At 53.8% G+C, this 15,828-nt stretch overlaps 1 protein-coding gene across 1 annotated transcript in view; it reads left to right on the top strand.

Annotated features, from left to right (window-relative positions):
• The window catches only part of CCDC88C (coiled-coil domain containing 88C), a 123,622-nt gene extending 110,715 nt beyond the window's left edge, over positions 1 to 12,907 (top strand). The window contains exons 27-30 of the mRNA XM_032405794.1: positions 2,379 to 2,444; positions 5,248 to 5,316; positions 6,967 to 7,256; positions 10,477 to 12,907. Of these exons, the coding sequence (XP_032261685.1) occupies positions 2,379 to 2,444; positions 5,248 to 5,316; positions 6,967 to 7,256; positions 10,477 to 11,496 (1,445 nt within the window). The 3' untranslated portion in view covers positions 11,497 to 12,907. The remainder of the gene's footprint in view (positions 1 to 2,378; positions 2,445 to 5,247; positions 5,317 to 6,966; positions 7,257 to 10,476) is intronic.
• Positions 12,908 to 15,828: the final 2,921 nt, after the last annotated feature.

Raw genomic sequence — 15,828 nt, 5'->3', positions numbered from 1 at the left:
GGCACCCAGTCGCTCCAGAAGGGAGGCGAACTGCAGTTTGGGCTAAAAGCACACAACGCCCTCACCCCACGTTGGTAGGAGTTCGGGGGTTATTCTCTATGGAGGAAATGTGAGAGTGTCTCTGAACCTGGAGGTGGCTTGCGAGAGCGGGAGGCAGGTCTCCTTCGCTGAGAACAAGGGGATTCGGGGAAGGGTTTACACAGCGAACCTCTCCCAGGGGGCCAGTAGCCATGCGTGGTCACAGCTTTAGACGTGAGACTAAGATGTTCTTCAAGCCATCTGATAAGCTTGAGAAATTCCCCACAGAACGAACGGCTCAGTCAGATCTTGTCAAGTGAAGCCTCTGGAAGTTCGGGGATCCCCGGGCCCCTGAGGAGATCCTCCACCAGTAGTCCGGGATAGGTGAGGTGGTTCTCCCCACGAAACAGGAACGGGATGCTGTAAAAGAGAGCAGTTAAGGGAAAGGCATTTGCAAATCTAAAAGACGCAAACAGAAAGGAAGATAAAGCCTAAAACTAAAGAAGACTGTTCTGCTTGTAACTTAGAAACATGAGAGTATCCGAAGCAATATCTGGCAGAGCCGGAAGGGGGGTGCCTCTCAGGCGTTGGGAATCGGAGAGAACTGGGAAGGATGATTGTGTTTTTGTCATCACCCCACCCACTCGACTCTTGGAACCTGGCTGTGCAGAACCTTGCTGGGACAGGCAGAGCACACAGGGTTCCCACCCTCAGGGCGCACCTGGGTTAGCGTCGTGACCTTGCTCACAAGTCACAAACACCCCTGGGGAGAGGAGAGGAGTGAGCACAAGGCCGCCAGGCAGTCCTTCTCCACTCCCGGCCAGACCCTGGAAGCGGCAGTCGCTTTCTGCTGGAGGTCAGGGGAACGGGGCGGCGTGCCGGCTGGGACAGGCAGTCAGCAGTCCTCCCCCCCCCCCCACCACCACCCCCTTCTCCCAGGCTTGGGGTGCAGAAGCCCTGCCTGGTCTCAGAGGGGGGGCTGGGGACTCCCATCTCCCCTCGGACTTCAGCGGCCTTTGTGGCTCAAGGTCCAGCCCTTCAGACTAAGTCACGGGCCGTGTGAGCCTAGATCCCATTCATAAACAAGAGCCCGAGCCCCAAAACACCTCTGGCCGTCCCTACACCTGCAGAGCCCCGCGGGAAGGTCGGTCACCGCTGCAGACCCCACCCCGGCCACGCGATTTCCTGGCAGCCTGTTCCCACACTCCCGCGTTCATGGCCACAGTGGGCACATAGCCAGCTTCACGTGGAAGGAAACCCCCTTAGAGTCAGCCATTTCTTTAAGTCCGTCTGGTTTCTTTTAGAGCAGAATTTAACAAACAGGATCTGGGCCCTATGGAGTTGCCTTGGCTTCCAGGTCCTTTCAGTAAAGGAAGATAGGACACATACATATTACTGGTTTGTGTCAATATTTCCAATTCAGGTTTAACATTACAGGGATTTCATATTTGCATGTCCTTTTCTTTACGGAATGCTTGTCTCCTGAAACATTGATTTTTTTTTCCCCCCCAAAAAATATGCAATAATGGTTTAAAAAGTAATCCTACCAGTGCTACCAGTCACCATAAACCCAGCAAGCAGTGTTTTCTCTGTAGCTCTTAGTCCTTAGATTATATTTCACTAAGGATGCTCTCACAGAGTTTTACATTCAAAGTTCACTGCAGATCAGTGTTTCTCCTTGCGTGATAATGCTAACAATCTGACAAGGTAAGGTTTGTTCCTGTTTCCAATTTTAGACTTTTTTCTTCGTAAATTAAGCCCTGTGTGTTTTAATGTGTAAAATAGATGAAAAAACCTGAATTACGTGAAAAGCTGTGCTTGGGTGCTCTAGGCCCCCTCTCCCCCTCAGTCCCCCCGACTCCATTCCCAAACTACCCTCTGGATAACCTTTTTTCTTAGTTCCTTGTTTATACACCCGGTGTTTCTTTTTGCAAAAATAAACCAAAATAGGGGCACCTGGGTGACTCCGTCGGTTAAGCGTCTGACTCTTGATCTCAGCTCAGGTCTTGATCTCAAGGTTGTGAGTTCAAGCCCCACATTGGGCTCCATGCTGGGCTTGGAGCCTACTTAAACACAAACACACACATAAATAAATAAACAAAATCTACACACCTTGTTTTTTTTCTACCTGGGCATACATCATGGAGATCTTTCTCACTCAGCCTTTTTATAGCTCTATACTGATGAAAGTGGCCACATCGCGATCTTTTCAACCACCCTACCTCCAGCGTTGATTCCTAGAAGTAGGATTGTCATGCCAAAGGACAGATAAAAAATATACTTTTCCTAAATAAGAGTCTGTAGTTGTTCCAAGTGTTCCAGAAAACCCTATCTTAATAACCAGCGACTTTCCACCATAGGCTGTAATTCAGACGACAGCTTCTGTGACCTGTCCCTGGAGCTGGATTTCAACCACAGGCAGCACGGTGAGTGCTCAGTGTGTCGCGCCCTTGGGCCTGGCGTCTCAGACTGGTTTTCATCAACAGTACTTTTCCTTCAAGCTCAGTCCCCTGTGGAAAACAGGTAGACATGAAGTTGTTGTGTTGAAGCGAGAATGGGGGGGCGGGGGGCGCCCTGCAGCCTCCTTCCTGCCCTACCCAGGGGCCTGGGCATGTGACTTCTGCTTCCATACCTCCGTGACAGGGAAGTCACCACCTGCAGAGTGTCCCACTCTATAGGCTCCAACTCCCCTTGTTTGAAAGTGCCCCTCAGGTTTGCCAGGACATTCTGCCGACCCCCACCGGGAGCACTGACTGCAGGGAGGCCTCTCACTGTCCTCACTTGGATTTTAGTTGTCCAGAGTAGCTCGGAGTTTTGTGTGGCCTTAGAAATTGTTAGAAGCGCTCGGCCATTTGACTTAGATATATTGTAAGTTTCTGCAGAAGGGAAACAGTGAATTATACCAGCCTTCTTTTAAAAATTAAAAGCTGCTTTGGGCTTTTACAATTTTTTGAAAAACAAAAATCCTAGAAGAGTGGGAAAATAATTCTTAAAAAAAAAAACTCAGAAAGCTCACAGTGAGCTGTTTACTTCTAAGCAACAATAAATGTGGGAGCTAGCATAATCTCCTGCCTTAGTCATTGTCTTTTTTTTTTTTTTTTTTTTTTAAAGATTTTGAGAGTGAGAGCAGGATTTGGGGGGGTGGTAGGGCAGAGGGAGAGGGAGAGAGAATCCCAAGCAGACTCCCAGCTGAGCACAGAGCCCAACTTGGGGCACCATGTCACGACCCCGAGATCACGACCTGAGCCGAAATCAACAGTCGGACGCTTAACCAACTGAGCCACCCAGGCGCCCCTCCTATCCTTGTCATTGTCTTAAACGTTTTATGATGCTGATAATTCATACGGATACAGACACCGGCACTGGGCGTGAGAAAATACAGGCTCTGTGGCAGAAGAGTTTAACGCACGGCCCTCGTGTCTTCACACCAAGGGGAGGGGAACACACCGGGGGGGTATTGTTAAGGCGAGCTGAGGAGCCCGATCAATGCTACAACAGGTGACCGCTGAGGGGTTTTCTTCCTAAGTACTCTCTTTTTTTTTTTTTTTTAAGATTTTATTTATTCATTTGAGATAGAGCATGAGGAGGGGGAGAGGGAGAAGCAGGCCCCCCGCTGAGCCAGGAGCCTGATGCGGGGCTCGATCCCAGGACCCTGGGATCATGACCCAAGCCGAAGGCAGATTCCTAACCATCTGGGCCACCCAGGCACCCCCCTAAGTACTCTTAAGCACTCTGATTCCTCCAGCTTTTCTTAGCAGGGAAAAAAAGGAAAAGCAGTTTTCAAAGTGGTACCTGAATAAACAAAAGTACTTTGGGGGCTAGGGGACTCCTGGCTGGCTCAGTCAGTTAAACGTCCGCCTTTGGCTCAGGTCATGATCTCGGGGGCCTGGGATTGAGCCCCATGTCAGGCTCCCTGCTCAGTGGGGAGTCTGCCTGTCCCTCGGCTTCCCTCCCCACCATGCTCTCCTCTCTCTCAAATCAAGTTGTTTTTTTTTTTAAGTGCTTTGGGTCCTATTGATTTGTATTACAGTTTTAATGAAACTTCATTCTTTTTCAAAGAGAGATGTGCATTTTTCGTGTCAGTTTTTCCCTTCTCGAAGAGGGGACTTACTCTGCTTTTATGCTTTTTGCGAAAACCCAAGTATTTTTTGGATCCTCCCCAAACCCCCTTTGTTAATAAGAGTTTTCCAGATGCCTGGTATTTGCAGAGTGCACCAGCACTTGGGAACCAGGCGCCCTATAGACCCAATCAAAAGGAAAGTGTCCCCGGGGGTGCGATGAGCAGAGCACCTCCCAGCGAATCTCCAGTTCTCCGTGCAGTTCAGCTCAACAGCCGCTGTGCGCTAAGAGGGATGCTGGGAAGACGGAAGTGCAGTTCCTGTCCCCCAGGGGTCCGTGGTCCAGCAGGACAGATGCTGGTGCGGGGCCAGCTGGCAGGGCTCCTGCAAGAGTGGACCGGGAGAAGCAGGTCTGCAGGCCTTGAAGGGGCAGCTGCCCTTTGCGGGGGTGAAGCCACCCCTCCTGCCGCCGGGCTCAGCCTGCGACCTGAGAGCTGCCACACACCTCCTCGGGCGGGCACCGACAGCAGCCGTGAGGGCTGGTTCCTCCGGCCCTTGTCACTGTACGGCTCGATTTTTCCCTTGGGGGTAAATGTGAATTTGAGACAGGGGAAGCAAGGAGCTGACGGACGACAGACGACCAGGGAAAGCCAGCTCTCTTCCTCCTCCTCTGGGTCCCAGCACTGCTCCCGGGGATCACCAGAGTGCTGGTGCCCTGTGCGCAGGCGCAGGCCCCCCTGTACACCCTGCTGTTTCCCGGCTCCCACCCTCACCAGGTCTCACGTGGGTTCCAGAAAGCTCTATGCAGTCATAGGAGTGGGTACTCCCACCCCAGCCACTGGCTTACCCCGAGCCACCCTTCTTTTCGGTCTGCTTGCTGTACTAGAGTCGGTGCGAGATTTCTTTTAAGTCCCAGCCGTAGACCTAATAAAAACAGTGCTAGTTGTTGTTTCTGGATCGCCTGCTGGATGCCATGCCTCGCACCCAAGTTGGCGAAGCTGGATCTCCTGATGGGAGAGCATAGAGAACCCCAAAGTCCATCCTTCCTGAGGACGTCTGCCTTAACTTTGGCATAGAGCGGCTCTGTTATGCAGCCTTTCTCAAATTGGACGGTTCAGTCTGGGGCATGCCTGCCCACTGACCGTTGAGGCTGGGTGTCCCTTCCTTTCAGTGTCCCGGCCAGACAGCTTGGAGAGCAGTCGGAATGCGTCCAGCGACAGCTCGCCTCTTAACCTGAAAGGTAGGTCAGCCTTGGCTTCCATGCACGTTTCGTTGTATTCGGGTCTTTGGATCTGGGCTCATTTATTTTTAGAGTTAAAGCGGTAACACGGGATTCTCCGCTGCATCTTGCATTTGCATGTATAGTCCACATCATGCGGTTTCAGGCACAGACCTGGACGTCTGAGTGAATCCCTTTACCCCCAGAGACTAGCCCAGAGCACCCGGGCACAGCACCCTTGCTCTGAATCCAAGCTACCTCATCTTTCAAATGGGTGTAGTAACTGTAGTTCCATCCGTGGGGGCCAGAGAGCACGGTTGGACGGCTTTGATTCTTTTACATGTCTTAACTTTGTCGTATAGTGCACAATATCGACTGTCTGAATGAACACTTCTGTGCGTTTAAAAAGAATGTGTATGTTGTCTCAAGACTAGAAACTTTTCAGAGATTATTTTTCTCTTAGCATGCATATGACCAGCCCCTAGAAGACCCTGGCATGGAACAGGCACTAAACAAACCTTTAATGAATGGATGACACCTAATGTGTGTGGTGCCTTATAGCAATTAGTATTAAAGAATAATTTGAACTTCGCTAGAAGCTTTCCACTTTTATCTCAAGTTATTTTATTTTTAAATGCCAGACTGAGAAAGGGGAAGCCTCCTACACTGTTGGTGGGAATGCAAGCTGGTGCAGCCACTCTGGAAAACAGTATGGAGCTTCCTCAAAAAGTTAAAAATAGAGCTACCCTACGACCCAGCAATTTCACTACTGGGCATTTACTCCAAAGACACAGATGTAGTGAAAAGAAGGGCCACATGCACCCCAATGCTCATAGCAGCAATGTCCGCAATACCCAAACTGTGGAAAGAGCCCAGATGTCCATCGACAGATGAATGGATAAAGAAGATGTGGTGTATATATACAATGGAATATTATGCAGCCATCAAAAAATTGAAATCTCGCCATTTGCAGTGATGTGGATAGAACTAGAAGGTATTATGCTAAGCAAAATAAGTCATCAGAGAAAGACAATTATCATGATTTCCATACATGGAATTTAAGAAACAAAACAGGAGCATAGGGGAAGTGAGGGAAAAATAAAACAATGAAATCAGAGAGGGAGGCAAACCATAAGAGACTCTTAACCATAGGAAACAAACAGGGTTGCTGGAGGGGAGGGAGGTAGGGCGATGGGGTAACTGGGTGATAGACATTAAGGAGAGCACGTGATGTAAAGAGCACTGGGTATTATATACAACTGATGAATCACTGAATTCTACCTCTGAAGCTAATAATATGCTATATGTTAATTGAATTTAAATAAAAATAATACCACACTGAAATTCTGAAGCTCTCAAAAAAAAAAAAAAAGGCTCCACGCGCAGTGTAGAGCCTAATGCGGGGCTTGAACTCACGACCCTGAGATCAAGACCTGAGCTGAGAGCGAGATCAAGAGTCAGCCGCTTAACCAACCGAGCCACCCAGGTGCCCCTTTCCAGAATGTTCTCAACCTCAAAATCCCAGCTTGGGAGAAGTGCGCCCGGGTTCTCTCTGTTGGTGAATGCAAGGCAGCACAGAGCGCCCCGCCCCCCGCCCCCAGAGGCAGGTGAGCCGGGGAGACAGACTCAGGTGTGTTCCTCTGTACCGCCCCGCCCCGCCCCACCATCCAGGTTCATCCGACCAGCTCCACGGCAGGTCCGAGAGCTTCAGCAGCGAAGACCTGATCCCCAGCAGGGACGCGGCCACTCTGCCGTGGGATGCCAGCACCCCGGGACGCACCGCCCTCAGCCACCATGAGTACCCCCCACCCCGGAACGGGCCTCTCCCCCAGGACGGCGTCCAGAAGAGAGGCGCCGCCCAGCCCCACGCAGGGGGCCGGCCCTGCCCTGCCTCCCCGAGCAGTGAGATGGTCACCCTGGAGGAGTTTCTGGAGGAGAGCAACCGGAGCTCCCCCACCCCTGTGAGTGGCCCAGGGCTTGGACGTGGCGCGCCTCTCTTCCCCCACCCTCTCCCCGCCTTAGGCCCTCCGGACAGAGACCTTGGCAGCAGAGTCCCAGAAGGGGGTGGGGCGGGGTGGCGCGGCCTGGGTGTGGAGCTGGCGTGGGGGGAGAAGGATGCCCCCTGGGGGGCAAGCCACGGCGCCCTGGCAGCCAACCCCACACCTCAGGGGCTGTCTGCTCCATCTGTGGCGTGAGCGGGCAGGAATTTGTTGCCGACATGGAGGGCAGGGATGGGGTGGTGTGCCCACCCCTGGGAACCTCTGTCAAGCTAGGGCCAGCGCCCGACTTGGTAGGGTGACGATCCCACAGTAGCTTCCGTGACGGAGCCCTGAGTTACCCACTCGCCCTGAGCCTTCAGCAGAGGTCGGTGGACTGTTTCTGGAAAGGGCCGGCTAGTAAATGTCTTCGGCTTTCGGGGCCCTCAGTCTCTAGGCAAGCTCTCAGCTCTGCCGTTTCAGTGCGAACACAGATGGAGCCCATCTATCGGCGAACGGCCATGGCTGCGGGCCCACAAAACTGTACTCACGGACAGTGACATTTTGAATTTCGTATGATTTTCACGTGTCACGTAAGGCTGTTGTTTTTTTAAAAAAAATTTCATTGATCATTTAAAAATGTAAAAACTATTCTTAGCTCGTAGGCCGTGCAAGAACTCGTGGCAAACTGAGATTACGCCACAGCTGGAGTTTGCTGACCTGCCTTCTGCACCTCTGACCCCCAGACGTCCCGGGCATGAGGGTCCCCTCCTCTGTCCCCTTTCCAGGGTCTCAGGTCAGCTTTTCGGAAGCTCCAGGCGTGTCTTTTGCACACTCTGCCTGACTTCAGTCGTCGGAGCAGTTGGCTTACTAGACACGTGAACATGCTCTCTTGCAGTTGAGATCTTTTAAGGATTTTTAATGCTTCCAGGATTCCGTCTCATTCTCCTTAAATAGTTGAACTTTCCTTAGCCACACGGTGAGCTCTGTGACCCACATTAGTAGGCCGTGGTGGAACGCAGTTTTGTTCAGGAGCTGTTCACTGAGCACCTACTGTGTGTTACACAGTGTCTTGTTCAGTAGCTGTTCACTGAGCACCTACTGTGTGTTACGCTGTGTGCCTGTAGTGCTTGCTCCCGAGAAACGAAGCAAACCAGGGAATGGCAGGCTTTTCCAGCATACTCGCTGGTGCCGAGTCTCCTGGTTGGCCCTGAAAGGAAATGGAAAACGTGGTCCCTGCCCTCCCTCCGTTTATATTTCCGTCTGGCGAGCACTTACTCCATGCCCTGGGAGTTGGAGAAACCAGACAGACGCCCTGCTGCTTTCAGGAAGTTTATGGTCTGCTCGGCGGCTCCCAGACTCACTGGGCGGCCTTGCCAGGACACAGGCTGCCCCCCGGAGCTTCGGGCTGCGTGGGTCTGAGGTGGGGCTCCCTGAGGATCTGCAGCCGTACTGGCTTCCCACATGATGCTCTGGCTGTCAGCGTGTGTCCAGGCATCCCACACTGAGAAGCCCCGATTTGGTGGAATAAATGAGAGTAGTCCAGAAAGTAGGGCTGCCTGCAATTGGGAGGCTTTCTCTCTCCACCCTTTTCTGACTATGTACCTGTCACAGTGAGTTTCCTTTCCCTTTGCAGATTTCGGGGGGGGGGGGGGGCGGGGTTCCCATGCAAGCGACGGGGCCCCATCCTGCTCCGCTCAGACCTGTCCCTCGTAGTCCTTGTTCCTCACTCACACTCCATATCCTCACCTGTCCCTTTTCAGCCTAAACAAGCCCGAAATAATCTCACTGCGGCAGTTCGTGCTGGGAGCTGACGTGTGGCCCTGGAGAGCCATGCTTACCTCTCCGCCTGCCCGGGATGTGCGCCCCCTGCCAGCCCCACGCACCCGACCCTTCCCACCCTCCCCTGACCAGCCCCAGAGAAGTCACAGCTTGCCCCACCCATGCCTGTACTCCCTGAGTATTGATAATGCTGGGGGGGGGGGGTCTCAAAATGGGTCCCCTGGGGGTGCACATCCAAGAATTAAAAACTCACGGCAGGGACCCAGAGACCCAGCCAGACAGCAGTAGGCGTTCATCCCTAGTCTGCTCTCTGGATGCAGGACCTGTGGAAACCCTATGGCTTCAGCTTCCTTATCTATTAAAGACTGTTTTAGCCCAACCTTAAACAGCCTTGCAAGGTTGCTTTGAAAATGAAGGGAGGTTTTGGTTTCTTGGTGATGACACGCGCGCTTCTTAGCACAGTGCCTGGCATGCAGGAAGTGCTCGAGAAACGGTTCCTGTCAGTGTTAACATCGCAGGGTCTTACCACGTCCTCCACCAAAATCTGCGGCTTCGAAGGAGTATCCAGGGACAGGGTGTGTCTCTGGCAAGTTGAGCATCCAGCTCTTTCCAGGGGCCAGGAGCTGCTGGCAGGTGCAGACGGCTTCTGAGCTCTGTTCCCCCCTCCCCCCCCGGCCCCACTCCCACCTGCCCCGTGAGTGTACTTTCTTTCCCTGTTTGGCAGGGTCCGTCAGCCTAAGGAGGAACCTGCGCGTGGCTCCTCCAGGCTCTGAGGTCCTGACAGAAGGCTGAAGTAACCGAGCAGCATCATAGCCCCGGCCTCTGGTGGCTCTGCGTGTCTGCAGGGTGGTGGCCGGGGGGGACGGTGCCTTGGGAGCAGGCTGGTGGGCCGGGCCATCCCATGCCCCCCGTTCCCCCCCGGCAGCCTCACTGTCCCGGGCAGTCTGCCCCGTGCCTGCCTCTCATGTGTGGCCGTGGTCTGAGCGGCAGGCAGGGGTCTGGCTTTTCAGGAGCTGCTCTTGTTCTCCTTCCTCCGTGGCCCCAGACGAAGCCCTTGCGGCGTGCCTGAGCGTGGTGGGCTGACTGGGGAAGCAGGCGCAGGGCTTCCGGTCAGCTTCCTCCTCCTGCCTCGCCAGGGAGAGCAGCGAGAGCAGATGGGAGCGGCTGGCTGTGGTCAGGCTTACAGCCCCGACCTTGCTGTGGCGTGGAGGAGCTTTGCGGGAAGTCCTTCCCCTCTCGGACGTTTTCTTGTTTGTAAAGTTAGGGGGTTGTCACAGTGGCTTCTGGGGTTCTCTCCCTGCTGATCCACGTATTGCCCCCCAATCCGGACCAGGGGACATCCTGGGGGGGGTGGGGGGAGGGCTGTCCCAGCCCCGGCCTGGCCCTCGTGCCCACCTCTCACTTCTTCCTCTCTTCCCCGTAGGACACCCCCAGTTGCCGGGATGACCTGCTAAGTGACTACTTCAGAAAGGCCAGCGATCTCCCGGCCATTGGAGGCCAGCCAGGACCACCTACCAGGAAAGAAGGGGCCAAGATGCCCACCAGCTTCGTGGCCCCTACCATCAAGATGGCCGTCAACACCTCTGAGGGGAAGCTGCTGAAGCCCGGGCAGTATGTGAAACCAAACTTCAGACCCGCTGAGGCCGAGGCTCTGCCCAGTGCCCCCCCGAGGCAGGTCCAGCCTCCCCAGAGCCTGTCTCTGGGCAGACCCCGGCAGGCCGCGATGCCCCCGACGTCCCACACGCCTGCCAGCCGGAGCGCGTCCCTGAGCCGGGCCTTCAGCCTGGCCTCCGCCGACCTTCTCCGGGCCAGTGGGCCAGAGGCTTGCAAACAGGAAGCCCCTCAGAAGCTGGGGGGTCCTGACAGCTCAGGGGGCAGAGAAACGGGCAGCCATGTCCTCCAAAGCCCCACACCCCCCAGCTCCCACAGCCTGGCCCGGGAGCGGACCCCACTTGTGGGAAAGGCTGGCGGCTCTGGTCAGGGCCCAGCCCCCCGAAGCCGGCCCCCGGACATGAGGCGCTTCTCACTGGCTCCCCCAAAGGAGGAGAGACTGGCCCCCCTGCAGCAGTCCGCCACGGCCCCAGCCATCGCCACTGGGGGTGGCGGTCCCTGCAGCAGCAGCAGCTCCCAGACCCAGCACTTCCCAGCGGCCGCAGCGCCGGCCACCAGGACCAAACCCCAGACGCCCCCGCACGCGGCAGAGGTGGCCACCATCGCCCCTGTCCGGGGGCCGCTCAGCCTCTCCGAGGGTGATGGGGTCCCAAGGCAAGGCCACAGTGAGGGGCTCCCTGCCAAGAGCCCGGGTAGGTCTCCTGACTTGGCTCCCCACACGAGCCGGGCCCCTGAGGACTTCAGCCGCGGAAGCAGCTTGAAGAGCACGCCCGCGTCCCCCGAGCCTGGTGGGGACCAGCAGACGGTGTGGTATGAGTACGGCTGCGTGTGACTCATCTGGCCCGGCAGCTCCTGGACCTTCAAACTACTGACTCACCTTCTAATTACGATGGCCTTTTCTTCCGTCTGCCTGTGGTGCCGGGAAAGGGTTTTAGAATGCGGACAGGGGTTCCTGGGCATCTCTCCTGCTTGTTTTGTTCATGAAAACACTGTGCCAAGCCCTAAGAGGATTACACTCGTGTGTGTGTGTGTGTGTGCGTGCATGTGCGTGTGTTGTATCTATAGCCTCCAGGAACTGCTTTTGAACAAATCCACTTTAGCGTGGGGACACAGTACAGTGACGAAACTGATCACAGAGTAGACACTATTTGAGCGTGTTCCGGCAGAACACTCGTTTGCAACTTGTCGACCTCTCTTAAAGCACGCGTGTGTGTATGTGCGTGTGTGCAAACACACAGGTTCACATGGCCAAGCCCTCGTGGCTCTGGAAACTCCCTGCCCTCTTCCTAAAAGCCATTTGAGCCTAGGAGAAGTCCAGACTGGCCAAACTACAAAGAACTTGCGGACCTTGGGGAGACCCCAGAATGAGGACTGCTGCTGAAAACCGGGAGTGTGGCCACGCCATTCCTGGGGGTCCCAAGCAATTCCCTTTTACTCCAGGGCCAAGGTCCCCTTCCAGGCAGGTGGCAGGTAGCCTCGGGCTTTGGCCACCCGCCTGCCGCCGGCTCTTGGACTCTGCACGGTGGGCTCTGGGGGCCCCACAGAGACCTGCCTTCCCTGGCTCGCTCTTCTCTGAACACTGGATCTGCTGGGGCTGGGGGCCGGGGCAGAGAGAAGCGCCCGCCTCAGCCCCCTCGCAGCAAGCGTATCGTGTACAGAGGGGAAGTGTGGGCGGGAGCGGGGTGCACGCCTGCCTAGTAACGTGGCTGCAACCTCTGCCCTTCCCCAATCTCAGATGAGGGATTGATTATTTCTGAATAACTTCTTGGGGTAGAAACCAAATTTCTTTTAATATATTACGTATATATGTACACACTCCTGTGAAATATATGTACTTTGAGGGGGATCTATTTATGTTCCATTGGGAGTCTCTCTTTTCTCTCAGGAATCTTACCTGCTGCTTTGTGTATTTGGTCAGATTCCTGACAAACGTTTTGTTTTCTGTTTAGTAAAGGTGCTCTTTCTGGGATGTACTAAACCTGGTGATTTTTTTTTAAGGTTTTTTTTTTTTTTCTTTTGATTTAATATACTGAGCAAGAAATGGGACTGTTAACAAGATCAGTTGTAGGAGTGCTTTGGGTTGTGTGTTAAGTAGCCGTTCATTCTGGAACACAAGGACAGGATGGTAATAAAATGAAACGGCAGAGAATCGAGTCCTGGTTTTTCTCACTGGGCGGTGCTGGTGGCATGGGACCGGCCGCCAGGGGCTCTCCTGGTGGCCCGCTTCACCTCCAAGAGCCTTCCCGGCCATCGGAACCCACAGCTCCCTTTGCCACCAGGTCAGAGAACACAAAAGAGCAAGGTTTTCGTGCTCACTATACAATGGCTTTTTCCCAGACTCGCGTTTATGTTCAGCTAGTAAGAGTCGGACCCCATTTTGGTGTGGGATTCATCTCGTGACAGAAGCTCAGCTTCAGCTGGTCCTTTGGGTTTTCCCAAGGCTACTCAACTAGGAAGGGCCGGATCTGGAATTTAGAGCTCCGGGACCTCAGTTCAGATGCTTAAGTCAGATGGAGGGAGGGAGGCCGGCATACACATACCCACACATGACAAGATCTTTCTTCAAATGGTTCCTGTCTAGCAGCTTCCTCTGTCTCCCTCCTCCCTCCCCGAACTTTAAGAGTCCCCTCCTGCCCCCTCGCCCGTCCTTTCTGGAGCTCTGCAACCTGGGGCATGTGACCACTTGGTGGGAACTGCCATCCGCCACGCCTGGGCCCAACTGAGCAGCGGCGTCCTCCTTTACCAGGGTTTGACACCTGGCCAGTTACTCCTGGAACTTAGCCTGTGAATCTGCCCTCTGGAACAGCTCTTCAGTGCTCCCACTTGCCAGCCCTTAATTCATTCACTCATTCCCTCCACAGACTCATTGAAAGCTAAGGTGTGGAATATTACTCAGCCATCAAAAAAATGATATCTTGGGGCACCTGGGTGGCTCGGTTGGTTAGGCGTCTGCCTTCAGCTCAGGTCATGATCTCGGGGTCCTGGGATCGAGTCCCATATCAGGCTCCTTGCTCAGCGGGGAGCCTGCTTCTCCCTATGTTTCTCCCTCTCCTCCTCCCCTGCTCGCGCGCTCTCTCTTCATCTCTCTGTCAAATAAATCTTTAAAAAAAAAAGAAATCTTGCCATTTGCAATGACATGGATGGAACTAGAGGGTATTATGCTAAGCGAAATAAGTCAGAGAAAGACAAGTATATGATTTCACTCGTGGAATTTAAGAACACAGGAGCAGAGAGGAAGGGAGGGGAAAATAAAATGACAAAATCAGAAAGGAAGACAAACCATAAGAGACTCTTAACCACAGGAAACAAACTGAGGGTTGCTGGAGGGGAGGGGCGGGAGGGCTGGGGTGACTGGGTGATGGGCATTAAGGAGGACACGTGATAGGATGAGCACTGGCTGTTACGTGCAACTGATGAATCACTGAACTCTACCTCTGAAACTAATACACTATACGTTAATTGTAAATAAAATTTTAAAAAGCTAAGGTGCTAGGTCCTAGAGGCTTCCCTTTCCACGCACCCCCGGGGCTAGCCGAGTGTTAACCACTCCTGAGCTTGAGGCCTGAAGTCACACCTGCTGTGTGTGCCGATCCCCCTACCTGGGCCTGCAGGCCTCAACTCCTCTGCCTGGCCGCCCCCACCCCCCACCCCCACCCCTCTGGCTCCCCTAGCTCATCCAAGGGCAAGCTGTCCTGCAATCACAAAAACCAGAAGCCCATGATGCAGGCTTGGCCCTTCCTCTCTCCACACCCCACATGTTATAGGTCACACCTTGGGCTGAGAATGGGTCTGGAATCTGCACCTCCCCCCTTCATCTTAGCCAGCTCTTCTCATCCCAGGTCACACACACACCTGGCCCTGGGGTTTGGCCGTAGCTGCCTACCTCAGAAAACTTAGCCTTCCTGGCACCTCTCAGGGCATTCACCCCAGCTGACCTTTTGGACCATTACCCCCTCTGCCTACCTCCACATTAGCCACACCCATCCCGTTGTGGACTCGGTCCTCTCTGCATGAGTCATTTGAGGTGCACCCAGCCCTCATATCACTCCTGTCTCCCCAGACAAGCTCATACACATCCACAATTTTAATTACAATCTGTTCCCAGAAGGCTCCAGACATCTCCAGCCCTAGGCTCTCCTTGGAACCTCCAGACCTGACCTGTGTTTCCAGCTTGGATGTCCCAAAGATGCCTCCAACTCAGAATGCTCAACATGCAGGTCACCATCCTCCCCAACCAAAGCCTCTTTATGTTCCCCATCTTGTCCTATCTGTCCCCTCACATCTAGATGATATTCAATATTCCCTTCCCCCTTCCCCGTGTCCTATCCATGACTTCATCAGCTGGTTCCAACTCTGACACCTCGCTCACATTCACAGCCAACCCCAGGCAATGGTTCCCCCTGGGCAGCACCCCAGGGGCCTGCTGCTGAGCGGGGCACCCCAGATCATGCCCCTCCCGAGCTCCAGGCCCCCACCCTCTGCACTGGCCTGGGAGATGTGTGACTGGTGTGACCTGGAAGGAGCCAACTGACAGCTGGTATTCATGCCCCTCGCTCAGGGTGAGGTCTGCCTGAAAAGAGATGCGGGATCATCTCTGGGACAAGAGGGGCTCACCCTGGGTAGAACACCAAAGTGAGAAAATGAGAGAGCATAGGACAAACCTTGGGAAGCATCCAGCCAGTGTTAAATATCCAGCCAAATATTTATCAATCAACTGGGGAAAGAGGAGAGAATGTGTGTGTACACACATACATACACACACACACACACACACACGTATATAAAGTTTTGCTGATATAATGATGTGTAACAAAATTTACAAATAATAAAATAATAAAATATAACAAAATCCACACAGCCAATTGCTTCTCTTAGAAAGCTCTCACTGATTTTTGCCGAACTTGTGTATTTATAAACAACCTATGCTGGTGACCGACGATGTGTGTAGCTCCGGCAGGAATGCTGGTTCGTATTTGCGTGTGTTAACCGTAAGATCAAAGTGAAACAAGCCAAAGACACGAGTCAGAACGTCACTCCCTGGTGGATGACGGGGTGACGGCTCCGTCATGCAGTTCTGAAGGCAGTACGAGAGAACTTCCTCAGTTTCCCCACTGTTCACATTGTGTTGGCTACAAACACAGCTTACCTGCCATTATATGCACCC

This window comes from Phoca vitulina, unplaced genomic scaffold (genome assembly GCF_004348235.1).
Source record: "Phoca vitulina isolate PV1807 unplaced genomic scaffold, GSC_HSeal_1.0 scaffold7, whole genome shotgun sequence".
NCBI lineage: Eukaryota > Metazoa > Chordata > Mammalia > Carnivora > Phocidae > Phoca > Phoca vitulina.
The sequence above is the reverse complement of the archived record's forward strand: the minus strand, read 5'-3'. Positions and strand labels throughout refer to the sequence as shown.